This window comes from Crocodylus siamensis, chromosome 4 (assembly GCF_052110815.1).
Source record: "Crocodylus siamensis isolate JL-2025a chromosome 4, ASM5211081v1, whole genome shotgun sequence".
NCBI lineage: Eukaryota > Metazoa > Chordata > Crocodylia > Crocodylidae > Crocodylus > Crocodylus siamensis.
In genome coordinates this window covers 111201911-111219407 of record NC_143398.1, presented here as the reverse complement: position 1 = coordinate 111219407, position 17497 = coordinate 111201911, and the positions used below count along the sequence as shown (strand labels likewise).

The 17497-nt window shown below is 40.0% G+C and overlaps 1 protein-coding gene across 3 annotated transcripts in view; it reads right to left on the bottom strand.

Moving 5' to 3' along the window:
- Positions 1 to 17497, bottom strand: part of DENND5B (DENN domain containing 5B) — a 200546-nt gene that overhangs the window by 52150 nt on the left and 130899 nt on the right. For 2 of the 3 annotated variants that reach the window (XM_090043348.1, XM_090043349.1), the window contains 3 exons: positions 15687 to 16223; positions 13848 to 14079; positions 10873 to 11023 (listed from right to left, as the gene is read on the bottom strand). In XM_090043348.1, the coding sequence (XP_089899474.1) occupies positions 10873 to 11023; positions 13848 to 14079; positions 15687 to 16223 (920 nt within the window). Of the gene's footprint in view, positions 1 to 10872; positions 11024 to 12674; positions 12762 to 13847; positions 14080 to 15686; positions 16224 to 17497 lie in introns of all 3 variants that reach the window. The other variant, XM_090043350.1, reaches the window with a different exon arrangement.

Below are 17497 nucleotides of genomic sequence, written 5' to 3'. Positions count from 1 at the left end.
AGCCCCTCTCAGCATAGCTGTTGGACCTCAGAGCTGGGGAGTGGCTGAATCTGAGGAGTAGGTAGACCAGAAGCCTTCAGTAAGGAGGGAATAGTGATGCTGGACCAGTGCTTCAGCAGCGTACTCACCCCCTGTCCAGCACAATCCCAATCCTGGAGCTGCAGGCAGGTGCTGTGAGCAGCTGTGGGTGCAGAGTCAGTGGCTGGCCCTGCAGAGCCAGAGGCTGCTTCATGGACCAGAGCAGCCCTCAGGGTCATCCTCCAAACTCACAGCCCTCAAAGCTCAAAAGCTTCTCTCAAAGCTTGGAAGAAACTGATCATTTAAAAGGTATGACATATGTTCTCATGAGATTTTATATATTTGTATTTTTCACATTTGGATTATATAATTAAGTGATGGTAGCATTAAAATACAGGTGTAATGGGTATATAAATGAGAGAGATTTACAGTGTTTGAAGTTTAGCACATGTTAAACGTTTCAGGAACAATAAAAAAAACCACTGAGATGTATTTTGTAGGCCCACTGCTTCATTTTAATTGCAAGAATCACTAGCGGTATTCTTAGACTTGTACTTGAGGCTATCAGTATGGCCTGTATTTTTCTTGTAGTAGTTTACCATACTGTAGGTACAATGTAAAATGTGTATTTAAAAAATAGTAAAACAAGAGTCTACCCAACTACTAAACTAAAACATCATTCTTTCTGAGTTATTATACATTTATGGTGATCCCATGCATCTGAATCATTTTCCTACAGCAGCTGTTTTATTCAGTTTTGTGTGTAGCAAAATTGAGTAGTTAATTTTGACATTGCGTGTTGTGCTTTATTTATTAATGCACTGTTTAAGCATTTAACAGGTCTATTCATTAATGCCTTTTGATCAATACAGCTAACCACACTTTATGATGCATTAGCAGATGCATAATGAACAGGTCCAGGGAGGTGATGCTTCCCCTCTATTTGGCCACAGCTGGAGAACTGCGTCCAGTTTTGGGCGCCGCACTTCAGGAGGGACACGGAGAATCTTGAGAGGATTCAGAGGAGGGCCACCAGTATAATCAGAGGCCTGCAGGCAAGGCCCTACAAAGAGAGACTGAGGGACCTAGATCTCTTCAGCAAAATAAAGCTGAGAAGTGATTTTGTGACTGCCTATAAATTCATCAGGGGAGGGCAGCAAGGAATAGGAGATGCTCTATTTCAGGGGTAGCCAACGTTTTTTGGCCCAAGTGCCGAAAAAACCACAACATTTACCTTGGAAGGTGCTGGAGTGCCAACATGCCAGAGCCCAGAGCAGCTATTTGCAGCCTCCTGGCTGCAGCCGACCCACGGAGCCCAGTCTGCTTGCAGCAGGGCTTGCAGCCTCCCAGCCACCTGCTGGGAGCATCCTGGGCTCTGTGGCTGGCAGCAGCTCTTTAGAGTCCAAGTTGGCAGTGGTGCCAAGCAAAATGGCCTTGCGTGCCATGCTCAGCATGCATGTCAGGGGTTGTTGACCCCTGCTTTATTTACTAGGCCCCACCCCCGGAGTAACTAGGAACAACGGCCACAAATTGACGGAGAGCAGATTTAGGCTGGACTTTAGAAAGAACTTCTTCACAGTAAAGGTTGCCAGAATCTGAATGGGCTTCCAAGGGAGGTGGTGCTCTCTCCTACTTTGGGGGTCTTTAAGAGGAAACTGGAGAAGCACCAAGCTGGGGTCATCTGACCCCAGCGCTCTTTCCTGCCCATGGTAGGGTGTTGGACTCAACCTGCTGAGGTCCCTTCTAACTCTAACATCTATGACTAGTTCCCCTCTTCAGATTTGCTTTCAATTACACATGGCGAGAGCAAGTTAAATTCTACTTTTAATGAAAGCTATTTGAACAAATATTACTGAAATGTTTAACAGGCCTGTGGCACTTATTGTGTTGCCTTTATTAAAATTTAATATAAAGAGTTACTATTTATTATTTGTATGTCTCGTACAAGATTTGCATTTTGTGCTGATGGGTCATTACTGCTTTTAACTTAGGTACAGTAAAGCGATATTCTATGGGGGAAGAACAAGAGCAAAAGGGAGAAGGGGGAGAAAGAGAGAAGTGGTGGGGAAGAGAGGTTGCTTAGGTTGTTTTTTAAAAGAGCTTTATGAAAGTTTCAGGTAGATTCTATCTTGGGTAATATCTTGGGTATTCAGCAATGTATAAAACACATGGCCTCTGTCCCTCCTTGTACAGAAACTAGATACAGGGTAATACTTTACATTCACACTAAAATTCATAAATTTGGTTAGCTGTGTTAGTTTGATGTCAAGCAGAAGGTATGCAACCTCATTAATTTATAAGGCACTCCTCAGAAAATGCCAGCTCTTAGTTTTCACACATTTTTGACTATGGACAAAATAGAGCAATTCTGTTGTAAAGAGCTCAGGAAGACCACAGCAGGTCAATGTTTTGACACTATAGATTCTTATTTGAAATTTCTGGGTTAATCTTGTGAATCGTGTAGGTATTTGCACAGTGTTCACACTGAGGCGCTCCCTTAAAAGAATCTCACAGAAATCCAAGATATCATGACACTGGTTAGAATCATAAGACTTACCAGTCTGGAGAAGCATGAAGTTTTGTTGGCAACAGCTTACTTCATCAGATGCTAGAATAATATCACATATCCAATTTTCTTTACAACCATGAACTGATCCTAAATATCTGTGTCAGGTGAATAGGTATGGAATATTCATGTTTAATAGAAAATGAGGCACTGAGGGTATAGCACCAGGCCTAGAGAGATCCGTGTCAAAGCACTGGTTTATACCTCAGTAAATAAATGTCATCAGTAATACAGAAGCCAGAAGGTAGACACATAAGCATGCTTGCAGAAATGGTATGAGTATGAATAGACTTAATGGGGGATGTGATAGAAAAATAAGAGAAAGGAAGAGAAATACACAAGGAAAGGGGAGAGGGTGGTAGATGGGAAATATGGGAGGACAGGAAAGAAAAATAGGGCAAAAGAGACAGACTGAAGTTTAAAAATATGCAAGCTGAATAATCTTCTCCTCCCACTCCTGAAGAAGCCCCATTCATTTGTTCTTTGTAGGGACTCGCTGCTCATTCTGCATATTGCCAAGGCCCTAAAGCATTTCCAGCTATGATGTGCAATCAATGTTTTCCCTGGAAATATTTAATTTAATTTATCAAGGTTCATGTTATAAATGAAGCTACCAGATAATTAAACAAGCTTTCTATTTTCAAGCTAATTGATTGTTTTACTTTGATACTGTAAGCATATTTGATTAATTAAAATTTAAAAGGGTTAACTAATCAAGTACCACAAATCATTTACATAGTCACGTTTATTTTATTATTATTATAATCCCTTCACCACATGATAACTATAAAGGTGGTAAAAGTCCCATTTTTTTTTAAACTGGTACTCTACCTGAAAAAAGTATCACATTTCAGCACAGGAAGGGATCATGTGGTTATTCAGTGGTTGGCATGGGGGGGAACATGGCTCAGGGAATGCAAATTGTATTGTCGCTCTGAGACCTTGAATTAGTCACTTAACAATTTACTACCTTCTACTGTAGAGAATTTCCAAAAAACTCCATCCATTCCATGGGATCATAAAAATAATTGAATTTCATGGGGCACTGCCACCCTTCTTGTTTCTTCATCTAAATTCTCATCCTGTACATAGATGAAATGCAGATGAGCATGGAAACTAAATTTGAGGTGTTCTTGATATTGGCCACTTTTTCCTCCAGTAAAAATAATTGGTAGATTTGGGGTAGCCTTTAGCCACCAGCCCTAGGTGCGCCCCCTTTGGGTGTAGAAGAAAGTTTAGGTCCCCTTTTCAGCAGAATGGGTAAAAGCCTGGGAAATCACTTGCCCAGAAATCACTCTCTGCCACAGACAATCAGTGAGGCAAAACAATAAAAGGATTTATTATATAGAAGAAAAAAAAGCTATACAAGAAATTTGACTTCAGATAAAAAAAAAAAACTCAACAACTACAGTTTCTTCTCCTCTCACCTGGCTACACCGCCCTAGCCCTCTTGAGAGCCAGTGTTTTAAGGATCAGTTTTTCTGCTGATTCTATCAGCCCTGATTGCTGGGGCCCCAGACTCCTCTACAGCTGGAAAAAATCCAAAGACTCTGGTCACTTTACAAACAGCCCTCATAATAACTCTAAGCTCCCTCCCCCACACCCATCAGAATTGTCAGTTCCTCAACAAGTCTCCAAATCCTTTCAGAAACTTCACTGCCTGGGACACCAGGCGTTCCTCTGGCTGACGGGGCATTCTCTCAGATGGCTTTGCTATAGAGGAGTTATTTTCCCCATTACAGGCAGACAATGTCTTGGGTGCCCAACCCAATGATATCTCTTGCCTATGTCTGGGGGTGGCAATTGTCCCAGCATAACACTAGCTTCCAACAAGACTACACATGCCATATTAATGAAATAAATAAATAAATAAATTCATGACCCCCACAGACCCCCAGATTATTGTGGAATTTGTGATACTCCAGTTCACCCCACATAATATGGCCAGCCACCAGCTATGCTGAAGATGGACAGCCCTGCTCTAACTCAAACTCTGGAAAATCATTCTCTTCCAATTTTTAAGCCCTATCATCATGCAAGCTTGTACCAGGTTCAGTCAAATACAGTAAAAGTGTGCATTTGGCAAGGCTTTACAATAGCCTGCAACACAACTATTCAGTTATGTACTGCTGGAACAGCAGTAAGAAACTCTGTCTATATACACTTGGATATATTAGTTCACATCTTAATGTACAGATTTAGTTTTGTATAAAAGTATAATTTTCTCCCTTTTGCAGGCAATCCTCAGCTCTGGCAGGGTCACAGGTGTGCATGTGGTCCCAGAGCAAACTGGGGATATTCCTGCCCAGAGTGTGGCTCTAAGTCAGAGTGCTAGCTGGACAAATAAAAAGTTTTGTGCCTATGAGAGATGAGGACAAAAAAAAATGGGAAATTGTGGAGACTTATAGACATCAGATACCACAGCACTGAGCTACTGAGGTGGGAAGGTTGGAAATTGGGAGCGGGATAAAAAATAAATTATCTTAGAGGTATGAAAAGGAAAAAGTATGGGAAGCAATAACCAGATTGTACTGCTGGTCAAAAAGGGAGTGGTGGATGTATCCCACTAATATAAGCCTCACAGATCATGTCTGGGGAGAAAAAAGAATGTGGCAAAGGAGGAGACTGCTAAGTATACATGGAGCTCAACCAACATTTGATCATACTGTTTGGCAGTTAGTGTTTTGATAACCGCAAACTGTAATTAGCATTCGTTTCTAGTTACGTTGCTCCCAGGATCATTTAATGGCACTGATCCCAACCTCACCCTACTGTTTCTTGCCAACTGAAAAAAAAAAAAAAGGGGTTGCTTTTTCTTTCCCAGATGGCACTTTGGCTAGTTGCAGATTTTTGGGCAATAGTATGTTCTGAGATCACAAATATTTTCAAAGATGCCATCACACAAAATGAATACCTTGCTGTTAAAAATAATGAACAGAATTCTGGCTAATTTTCTACACTATGTTTTACCACTGTTTTTAGTCAGCATGTACCCACACAGCCAGCAAGTGTGGCACAAGCTTAAATTTACTAGCCAGTACAAAGAGGTTTTTGAATTAAGATAACTTTTAACTGAACTTTTTGCTGCTGTTACTATGCAGTTAGGAATCTGAATATAGAACGGTATTGTTCTTTTATATTTTTATCTCCTTGCAAATGCCTGGACCAACTTTGCAACAGCAAGTATTGGAAACAAAACAAAACAAAAACATATCAAGTCCTGATTAAAGTGGGGGGGGTTTTGGGGGAGGAGAGGAGGACAGAAAAGGAGGAGGGAGGGCCCCAAGGAGAGGAGTAAAAAACATCTTCAGTCAGCAAAGAATAACTGACAGCAGTAGGCTAATCAAGTATAATGTATGCAGCACAGAAAAGTAGAGTAGAGGATAGGATGAACCCATGTAAACTCAAGGACAGCTCAAGATCCATGCAGATCGGTGGTTTCTCAACCTTGTTACACTCTACACACCCCTCAGAAGATGCCAGCTCTTTTCACTCATTTTTTGATTACAGAAAAATTAGAGCAATTTTTCTATTGAAAAGAACTCAGAAAGACCACAAACAAGTTAGAACACTTTTAACGCTATGGATTCCTATTTGAAATCTTTAGGTTTATCTTGTGAACCATACTGGCACAACTAACAGTTCTAACTTGTAAGAAAGATCTCAAGGCACCCCAGAGTGCCATGGCTCTAGCTGAAAGTCACAAATGTAGTATGTCAGGAAGGTTACATACTGCATTACCTGAAAATTTTCCAGTCAGTCAATCATCTTGTATTTAGGTATAAAATCTCTAAGGCCATGTAAAGACATTCAGTTTCTTCTGGGAGTCTCATTGGTCCCCCAGGAGGAACCATGAGTGTACGGAAGTCCAGGATTTTTCTCCCAGAGCAAAAATGGCTACTCCAGGAGAAAAATAACCTGGGAACAAGGATTAAGTTTCCTGGGATGGTAAATATCCGTACACATTCTCTTTTAGAAGAAGTCACACCACAGTCCTGGAGCACCTCAGGATACTTTGCTCCGCCTCCTATCCCTCAAGAGCGTGTTGCTCACTGGACTCCGCTGCTTCTGCCAAACAGAGAACAGAACATGCTCCATACTGTGTTGCACGGAGACACAGACAGTCTGGGTCAGCAAACAGGATGGCAGCAGTGCATAGGGCAGCCCCCTTTCTGGGCAGACTGCAGAGGATCCTGAGATGTATGAGCACAGGGTCACCCTGGCCACACAGCATCAGCACTGCAAGCTCTCTGCTCTTCATGGGATCAGCATTCAAATGTTTGTTCAAGCATCTCTGGATAAGTTTTTCTACCAGTAGAGGAAACCTGGGAGACTTCTCCCAAATTATATGAATATGTGTATGTAGCCTATATTTCCTGCATATATTTGGCCAAGCTACAATTTATGAGGGGAAAGGCAACAGAAAGACTAGTCCTTTTGTCTACAAGTTCAATTTACTATTTTTTTAATAACATTTGAAGATCCATGTTTGCCACGCTTTTTGTCACCACTTGGTGGTCAGTAAACATGGTTTCAGCTTAAGAAGTTCTGAAATGAAAATACTTTGCTATTTACAAGCTTTAGACCCGATACAAGCTTATTTAACACCCAAGGGGTAAAAATACTTTATAAAGGGAACTACTGATTTTTAGGAAGTATCTTTGAGAGGTTTAAATATACTGAGCAGGTTGAGAAGTTTTAAAAACTCTTACTATTGGCTTAGCTGGTCTCGGGTAACTGATGGTGCCACAAAGCAAACAGACAGCTTAATGCAACATTTCCAAAAACCTGAGGACATGTCAAGTGAGTAACCAATGCAAATCTCTGTCTGAGCTTGCAGAGAGGCTCCAATGATAGCTAGAATATGCACATCATCTTTTAGAAGTGCTCAGTCAGAAGCCAATCATGCTAGTTACTGTTCAAAGCACGTAAGCAAAAAACAGTAGTAACATCTAATGAAGATGTACTCTAGTACTTCCCAAACTGAGAGGACCAATAAGGACTAGCAAGGGCTGGAAGTGAGGAAAGATGCATGATGTGCAAGCCTTTAATATCACACTGTGGGGGTGGAGTGTGTACACACATGCACATGTGTACTGGTTTCCTGAAGGCAGGTGGGGAGGGGTACCTACTTTCAAAGGATTGTGATACTGGCTTTTTGCTTTATGGGGAGGCCACGTCAGAAGAAGGCAAAATAAAGTATTAAGCCTGAATTATATTCACAGATTTTTAAGGCTTTAAGAGTTCACTGTGATAATCTGCTTTGACCTTCTATATAGCAAAGGCCGTAGGACTTTCCTGTATTAATTCTTGCTTTAATCTAATAGCTGTGGATAAACTGCAGCATGTCCTTTCGAAAAACATCCAATCTGGATTTAAAAGTTTCCAGAGATGAGGAACCCATCACAACCCTTAGTATGTTGTCCCCATAGTCATAGGTCCCACTGTTTAAAAACTGGAACTTTATTTATAATCTAAACATATCTAATTTGAACATCTCATCACTAGTTCTTTTTACATCTTGCTATGCTAGACTGAGGATCCTTCTATTTCCTAGTTTTCAATTTAATTCCCCTCCCCACCGACCCTGTAGGTCAGCGGTAGGCTATCTCCAGGATGCATGCCAGAGTGCAGCATGTGAAGGCATTTTGTTTAGCACGTGTGCCTTGCGGTGGATGGTGGGCAAGTGGCTGAAGCTCTGCTGCCACAACAAGGATTGGGCCCCTGGCACACCAACATCTTACAAGCTGAGGATGAGGATGTTTTTGGCACTTTGCCCAAAAACATTGCCAACCCCTGCTCTAGGTCAATCTGGCTCAATTGCTTTTAGTTTTGTGAAACTGGCTTTCTTAATGTGCTAAATGTTTGTCTATACTGATACAGATACATAGGTGCATGTACTAGTATGCATAGATCTATCTAGCAATTCCCTGCACCTCCTCTACGCACACTTCTTCTTTGTTAATACACACAAATACACAATGGTTTGGACATCATGCTTATTATATGCAAAGAGGTGAAAGTAGTTTGATTATGCTAAATAACTCCTCATTTTTAATTGGGTGATTTATTTTTTTTATCAGGCAATATTCTGCCTCTTCCTCTCTCCTTCTGAAAAAAAAAGAAGCCAAGTCTGACGCAGCATTTTGGAGTTCTGAAACTGTCATCTATATTTTAAAAAAATTCTGAGGATGTTGCAGTACTAGTGATTCCTGGTTTGGTGTTTAAGCAGCTACTCCTCCTGTTCTCCAGTGTGGTTTGGTACAGAGTAGAGGCAGAAACAGGAACTCAACCCAGACATAGACCCAACTGGGCCACACTGCATCTTATTTGGATACCACAACAGTGAACATAGTTTGTTTAAAAAGGTGTACAGACTGATCTTCTAAAACAAGATGCTCCTTAGCTAACAGCTCTGCATCTCAAACATTAGTTATTTCTATTGAAAGTCCAACATATTTTTTAAAATTTAAAAGTTCCAAAAAAGATGGCCCCAAATTCAAGTTCATGCTAATGTCATTTAGGTGGCATCCATTTTGAATCCTCAGTTGCTCAGAGAGTTGGTGACCAACTGAATTCTATTTAAAAAGAAAAAAACTGAAAAAAAAGTTACGTCTAAAATAGGTTCTTGGGAAATTGGTACATTTGATTTTTTTTTTAGATAAAAACTGAACATTTTCAATGAAAATTTTTAAAATAGATTTTTAAAAGTTACGCTGGCAAATTTTCCTCTTGCAATTAGCTCTTACTGACAGTTAAAAAGGCAAAGATTTTTGTGGGTAGAATCTTTTATTAGAACAGTGGTATAGTTGGGAGAGACGGATGAGTTTTCAGGTACCCCCCTGATGACTGAGACCAGAGGAAGGGTACAGTGGTACCTAAAAGCTTCTCTATGTCCCTCCCAACTATTGAGTTAGTCCAATAAAAGATATTGCCCACATACTTTTGTGCCAATTGAGTTACAACATCACCCCAACACTGTGATTAAATATTGATTCATTCTAGGTAGACTATAACTTGTTGTCCATTTAGGTATCCAACAGAAACAGGAAACTGATGCATCTAAAGGGAGGCATCAGGAGGCCAAGACCAGTAAAGTCAACAACATTGTGACATAAATGCATTAACAAATCACCTCTGTGACAAAGTTTTTCTGCCTTTCAAGTAGAGAATCCTTTATCTAATGTCTTACAAAAGCAACCAGCCACTATGGTGGAAATTCACAACAAAATCAAAGGCAATCGTGGTTCTTTTCTCTGAAACCTTAAGGGATCACACATTTTGAAGCAATTAAAAAGTTTTTCAAGCAGAAAAAAATCAAATTTAAGTTACTCTGGAAGCTGTTGTGTGATATACAGCTACAGACTCATCAGGCTACCATATACCCACATTCATGGGTCTTTATCTATGATTTCAGTGCTTTGACTTCACACATCAAGTAGGATCAGGGGTCAGCAACCCCTGTCACACGTGCTGAGCATGGCACTGAAATTATTCTTAAATTCACAAATCATATTACACATGTATATTTAACAATATATTTCAACTACCAAGCCTTCTGGATTTTACAATATATTGTTACCAGTGGCAGCATTCTTATTATTACAAAACAAAAACAAAAGTTTTCCTACCAAAACAAATTACACAGCAGAAAAAAAGCAAAGCAAACTCCAGGACTTGATGCAGATTCAAGTAAATGGCCCAACCATGGGCAAACATGCTTCGCAGTCTCCTCAGGTTATTCTCTATCAGTTTAGGAGGTGAAACAAAACAAGTATAGGTTTTTTTGCTGAATGTGTGTCCATAACAAGCAGTATAGGAAGGATATGATTAATGCTGTTCTGAAGGATGATACCAAATTTTCAAAATGAGTTGGATCCGTGTTAGAATATCATTTAAGAATCTGAAGTGTTGTTTGAAAATTGAAAGGATTGCATGACCTTAGCTCTGTCTAGGGGAGGAAGTGACACCTCAGAGCAAGAACAAAGCAAAAAAATAAAGATAGAGAGAGCATGAGGTGAAACAATAAGTACCTGACTGAACCAAACAAAATGGCCATGGTGGAGCTGGTGCAAAAACTAGAATTAGGCAGAGATTAAAAAGATGCTATAAAAATATTTTACTTGCAAACTCCGAAGTTATTTCCCAGACAGAAAGAATGGAGAATACCTGCCCCTATTTCACTAAACTGGACAAAAATACCTAGGATCTCTGACTTCTGTCCATGGGAGTGGATCTATCATAGTAGAAACCTGTTTGGAAGTCTACAAAATAAAGAGGGTGCTTACTTGTTATTTGTTGGTCCTGTTGCCAGCACATCTGACTGCAGCTTTGGGAAGAACCCCTGTTCATATCTGCCCTGACCAATCTTCATGTCAAGTAAGTGGGGGTGGATAGCAGTGTGATCAATCTTCATTAGTCGCTGTTCAATGGACTGTGCTGCAAATTATATTCATAAATGAATAATCAATTCAGTGGGCTAAAATAAGCATCTCTACAAAGGAAGGTTTAACTATGCTGCAATTTATCTACTGAATTACCTGACCATGTTAGAAAGTTACTGTACGCTTAAATAGTGATGCAGAAAAACTGTCCTACATCTTGAGGAAGCATATTTCCCTTCACTAAAGAAACATTTTCATTTTCCTAGCTCCATGTACCCATTGTCAGTCTTTCCCAGATGAATGAACAGGACTACTCAAAGCAAAAGGAGTTGATATAGAAAGTGATGAAAGGAACACATTCTCATAGAGTTACAGCATCCTTTGCTTGCAGTACTCTTAAGTTATGTCAGTTGAGGAAAATTACATCTCAAAGCCTGGCATCAAAACAACATTTTGAAACTGAAATACAGAGTCATGCAATACTGCATTATTCAGCTAACTGGCTTCTTTACAAAGCAGAGAATGCAGTTTATTTATATAGTGTTTGGAACCTAAAAGAAATATTTCACTTTTAAGAGGGAGAAGGCATGATCCAGCAAGATCAAAAGAATAGCCTTGAAAATCTTCATTTATGCAAACAAAGAAATATTTGTGCTCCATTATTCCATATTCACATCATACTTGAGCATCTGTTAGTACTGGGGCAGGTCAGTTAAAACGTCTTTCGTAAGAACCAGGAAACCAGCAGTGATGAATATTAAACAAGCAGACATTTAGTGCAGACTATTAGTAACAACTCATTTTTGAAGGATAACCATATCTTTGGGTTTTGGGGGTTTTTGTTTTTTTTTTTGTTTAGAAAAGGAGCAGTTTAACTTGAATCAATGGCTCAATTTTTGTGGTCTGTGTCACTAAAACTTAGAATACAAAGGCCAGCTCAGATATCCACATATAGCAGCGCTTGGTGTGTCTTTGACTCCCCATTTATTTTCTTAGGCAGACAAAGCCCAGAGGCCAGTGGAATCCTGGAAAAGTCTTGGGATTAAAGTCATCCTCCTAAAAATTAGATTGCTACTAATGACTGGTTCTGAAGGGAGCCTTAAACTGCTGAGATAGCCAAAGGTTGAGGACCATAAAAAGAAGAAAAAATTGGGAGCTATTAGGGTCAGAGAGGGAACACATTAGAATACAGAGAGTAAAATCCTGGCTCCACTGAAGTCCATGTGAGAGATTTCATCTCAAGTCTCTATCACAAGACAGAAAGCTCCCAACCGGTGATTCAGAATAAAGAGTGGAGAAATCTATTTTCCCAGCACTACTGCAATTAAATTTTACAGCCCATATCCAGGGACAAATAGCTTTTTAGCTTTAATGCTTCCAATGGTGAATAAATATTGGAATGGAAAAGCCAAATCCATTATATATTTTGTTAAGACCAGAACCCATAGCCCTTTTCCTTTTTACAGTCCCGTGAAGACCAGGATACTGGTATGGAGGTCTTTTGGACATTTTGTTATCAGAAACCATTTTTACTAGGGAATTTCACATTATACTGTAATTAAAAGAAAATAAAACTAAGTACAGTATGTTGTAAGAATGGAAGATTAAATATCTGCTCCGAGAACCCCAGAAAACGTTTGGTTAGATAAACAAAGTGACTGGTGTTGGGCTTAATATTGTGTAACTGATAAACATGAAGGAATTACTATCAACTTGCTGCATTTCACGAGACAGAATATGAGGTTCCGGTGCCACAATATCAACTGAGATTAGCCGTTGAATAGACAGGCGACCTGAAAATTAGAACTATTTTTAATAATAATGATAATGATGATGATGATAATAATAATAATAATAATAATAATAATAATAAAAATGCATAGCACCTTTTTTCTGAAAAGCAGAAGTAGGCTAGGGTTTCAAGTAATTGAACAATTGAAACAAATCTTTGAATATATATAAAAATACATCTAGCCAAATCATTTTTGGTATATCTTAATTCAGGGATTCATTCCTTCTGTAATATGGTAAAATTTATATGTAAATCTGTTTGCATGGCAAAAACACCATCCGTTACTTTGAAAATACACCCTGAGAATATAAACACCTAACTTTCAGTGCACTGTGAAACAGCATATAAATATTTCCATCACTGGACCAGTAAGGCTAGGTACAGACATTCAAAAAGCCTGAGACAGAATGGATTTAAGTTACATGGTTTTCTGTAAGCAGAGTAGTTCAGATGGGTAGCGAACAGAACACACCTTAAGTCTTAGGTGAGTGGGGAGGAGGGGGACAAAGCTTAACACCGAGTTCCTCCATTTTTAAACCAGTCTGTGTGTACCAAACTTCTGTTCTGTCATGGGTATAGACCAGTTTCTGATCACTTATAGTCTGTACCTGACCTAAAGGTTCCATTCATAGCTATATCTGATGACATCTCCCCAGTCAGTTGTTGTCTCTTCGTCCCACACAAAAACAGAGAGTATCATAACCTGGCTTCTTCCAACTAAGAGGGAAGAATTCTGTCAGTGACCTAGGCAGAAGAACGCAGCCTCTTTACCCAGTGGTGCTCTGATAAATCACTGCATTTTAGCACAGAGCAGCACTGGCAGCCATTGTTTCAATCCAGAAAGAGACTCATTCTCAAAATATTAGAAAGTGAGGAGTGCTTGGGAGTGTGAAGGAGAGGCATTCACTGTCCCTACATCTTTAGTGTTACAAAAAAAGTAAGTGGGTAAAATTATGCCATTAAGTACTTAACATACAATGCTTATAGTTCAACAGGTTCAACAACTGATTGCATGTCAAGTGGGAGACTAAGATATTACATAGTTGAATTTTATTTATAAGTTGAGCACTGATAGAGCTTAACATACCTGCTTCTTTTAAAGTGCTGCATTTCTGATAATTTGATGTCCGCAGTGCAGGAGCTCTTACATTATATAGCCTTATCTTCTCAATTCGAGAGTCAAACACCCGCAGAAAGGAGTCCTTCTCTTCCCACTGAGACATAATTTTATTATCAATGAAGGTTGCAAACATCTGGGTTTCAATGAAGTGTGAGAGGAATGGGAGGTAAGGCTCAGGTTGGTCCGACAAAAAAGAAGCCTGTAATAAGATACGGTCAATTAGTATCATATACTTATTTTGTCCTAATAATTACACAAACACATTGTATATGCTACAGAACAGACTAAGAAATGAATTTTGGCCCATGTCTGGACATTCTCAGATGGAAAAATCATTGTCTGCTACAAAGATTGTCCCATGGACTCTGTTCTCTCCCATCAGGATTGTGAGAAGACTGTCCCCTCATTCATGACACCTTTGTGCAACTAAACTAACTGCTTACATTGAAAAGTAATATTAGGAATTTTAATGAAATTTGGTAGCTGCAAACCAGAAAAGGCAGCACCATATGATGCCTCATTACTCACAGACCAGAAGTAAGTGTACAGCTTGGGAACCTCTGCTTTACCTGTCTTCTTGTCAGTACTAAATGGTTAAAAAATAAAAACCACACAAACAAAAAGTATGCACAACTGGAGAACATGCAAATCTACTGGGTGAGGAAACTTATTTGATATATGGGCAAAATTAAGTGACGTTCCAATGTATTTCTAATATTGGAAGAAAGGCAGCACACATAGGTTGATTCATCATAAAACTCCCATTAAAATTGAATTGTATGACCACCCCGATCCAACTTTGAAAATCTGAACCCAAAGTCAATATTACTGTACAGACACTGAGGAAATTACTCCAGTAAAAACAAGCACTATTCCCAAGTAGAAGATAAATACTTAAGAAAAAGTACAAGTGTGTGCACGCACACATATAGAGGAAGAGTGTTTCCACTTGATGTCAAAACTAGCCCACAAAAACAGCTTTGATTTGTTCCTGGATGTTGATTCTCCTAGGTGTTGTGCTTAGCACAGGGTTTGGATATTTAAAATACCACTGATCCTATAAGAACATAACATCTCATTTTAAGACGACACAAAGAAATGAAGTTGTGAAGTTTTATCAATCTTTGCTTTTCTTTCACTAATGCATAAAGTTTATTTCCCACCTCCCATCCCAGCCTACATTTAATTCTTCCTCCAACTAAAACAAATTAATAATGCTGCATTTGACAAAACTCTTTTCATTGTCTGATGCTACAGTGAAAAAAACGAAGTTTCACTGTATGACCAAGGACAAAACAAATAAAGGAAAGAGACAGTGTGAATGATAGAGTGAGTATGAGGCAGAGGCCAAGAGCAAGGCCAAGAGCAAGAGCCAGGCAGAGACCGAGACTGCCTCCCCCACCCCCTGATGAATAGCAAATGAGAAGTTGCTAAAAAATTAAGTTCCTATATCTGGATTTATATTTCAAATCTTTATGAGCACCTATTTCCTCAGCATAAGAATCCTTTCCTATTGCTACAATATGAGCAAAATAATAGCTAGTTCTTCATCACTGTTTACTATCGTATTTACACCTACAGGCCAGATTCTTAGCTGGTGGCAGTCAGCACACAGCTCTACCTCAAGGACTTCAACGCAGCTTTGTCAGTTTATGCTGGCTGAAGATCTGGCCCTGGATATCAAAACAGACACAACCAGTGGCCAGATGGATGAGGAAAGGGGAATAAAAATCTATATTTATTCAACCTGTTTCCCCAAATCAGCATTTTTTCAGCCCAAAACACAAATATCTGTCAATATTATACTTTGTCAAAGTTCTGCATTTGTTCCCTGTTCGTCAGCCACGATTCCATGTCTGGTGCTGCTTGAATGACAAAGGCCTCGTAGTCCGCAAACATCTGTGTGAAGTGATTGGCAAAGACCTCACGAATCTGCACATTTAGTTTGTAGTCGCTCAGTTCCACCTCTTCACACTGCAGTTTCACATCCCTTTCCCTTTCTGCCACAGGAGCCATGATAGTCATTTTTTCCACTGTCACGCCTGTCCTCTTTGCTAGTGCTTGCAGACGGGCGATAGTTTCATTGCCTTTTAGTAGCTCATACATGTTGATGGCATTGCTGGGTATGTTCCCATTCTTTTTGTCATTGACCAAGTCATTAAGGACAAGGTTCTTGAGTTTGGTGACACTCTCACTACAGTGTAGGTTTCCCTCGGGAGGGATTCCAAACTGAAGGAGGACTTCAGAGATTTCCTGAATAAACTCCAATTTGTTGGGAAATTGGGGAAATTCCTCTGGCAGTTCTATGAAGTGGTTGTCAATATCCACGAAGCACAAATTTGCCTGAAATACAAAAAAAAAAAATCAAATCAAAATGTCTTTGAAAACAGGAAGTTGGTGTCAAACATGTTTCTCAACCTTAGAAAATCATTCCAAGATCTTAACTTGTCTTCTAACACACCTATGCAAATAAACATGCAGATTAAGAGCCCTTGCATAAAATGGTCAGGCACATCACATTTTGAGACTGGACATTTCTTTATTTTGTTACCCCTCCATACACACTCCCCAAAACATAAGCTTGATGAATCAATCCCAACAGTTTCAACTGCCTACATCCACTTCTTTCTATATTTATTAAGTTTTAAATCTGTGTAAAAACAATTGACCATATAGGAAAGCAAGAAGTCATGAGCAGATATTAATGTTAGTTTGAGTATACAAGAGTCTACTCTTTCATAGATTTCATAGACATTAGGGCTGGAAGGGACCTCGGGAGATCATCGAGTCCAGCCCCCTGCCCAAAGGCCAGGAAGTCAGCTGGGGTCATAGGATCCCAGCAAGATAAGCATCCAATTTACTCTTGAAGGTATTCAATGTAGGTGCTTGAACCACCTCCAATGGCAGACTGTTCCAGACCTTGGGGGCTCGGACAGTAAAGAAATTCTTCCTTATGTCCAGCCTGAAACGGTCTTGCAGGAGTTTGTGACCGTTCGACCTCGTCATCCCTTGGGGCGCTCTGGTGAACAAATGTTCCCCCAGACCCTGGTGGTCACCCTTGATAAACTTGTAGGTGGCCATCAGATAACCCCTGAGCCTACGCTTTTCCAGGCTAAAGAGTCCCATGGCTCTCAGCCTATCATCGTAAGATCTGTTTTCCTGACCTCTGATCATGCGCGTGGCTCTTCTCTGGACTCTCTCAAGCTTCTCCACATCCTTTTTGAATTGTGGAGCCCAAAACTGGACGCAGTACTCCAGCTGCGGCCTCACCAAGGCCGAGTACAAGGGGAGAATGACGTCCCGGGATTTGCTTGAGAAGCATCTATGGACGCAAGCCAGCGTTTTGGTCGCTTTACTAGCCGCAGCATCGCATTGCAGGCTCATGTTCATCTTGTGGTCAATGATGACCCCCAAGTCTCTTTCTTCTGTAGTGCTATCCAATGTAGCACTGCCAAGCCTATAAGGGTGCTGCAGGTTTTTCCCTCCCAAGGTGGAGAACCTTGCATTTTTCGGTGTTAAACACCATGAGGTTCTCGTCTGCCCATTTGCGTGAGCTTGTCCAGGTCAGCCTGGATCACCCGCCTATCTTCTGGCATGGATGCTTTGCCCCAAAGTTT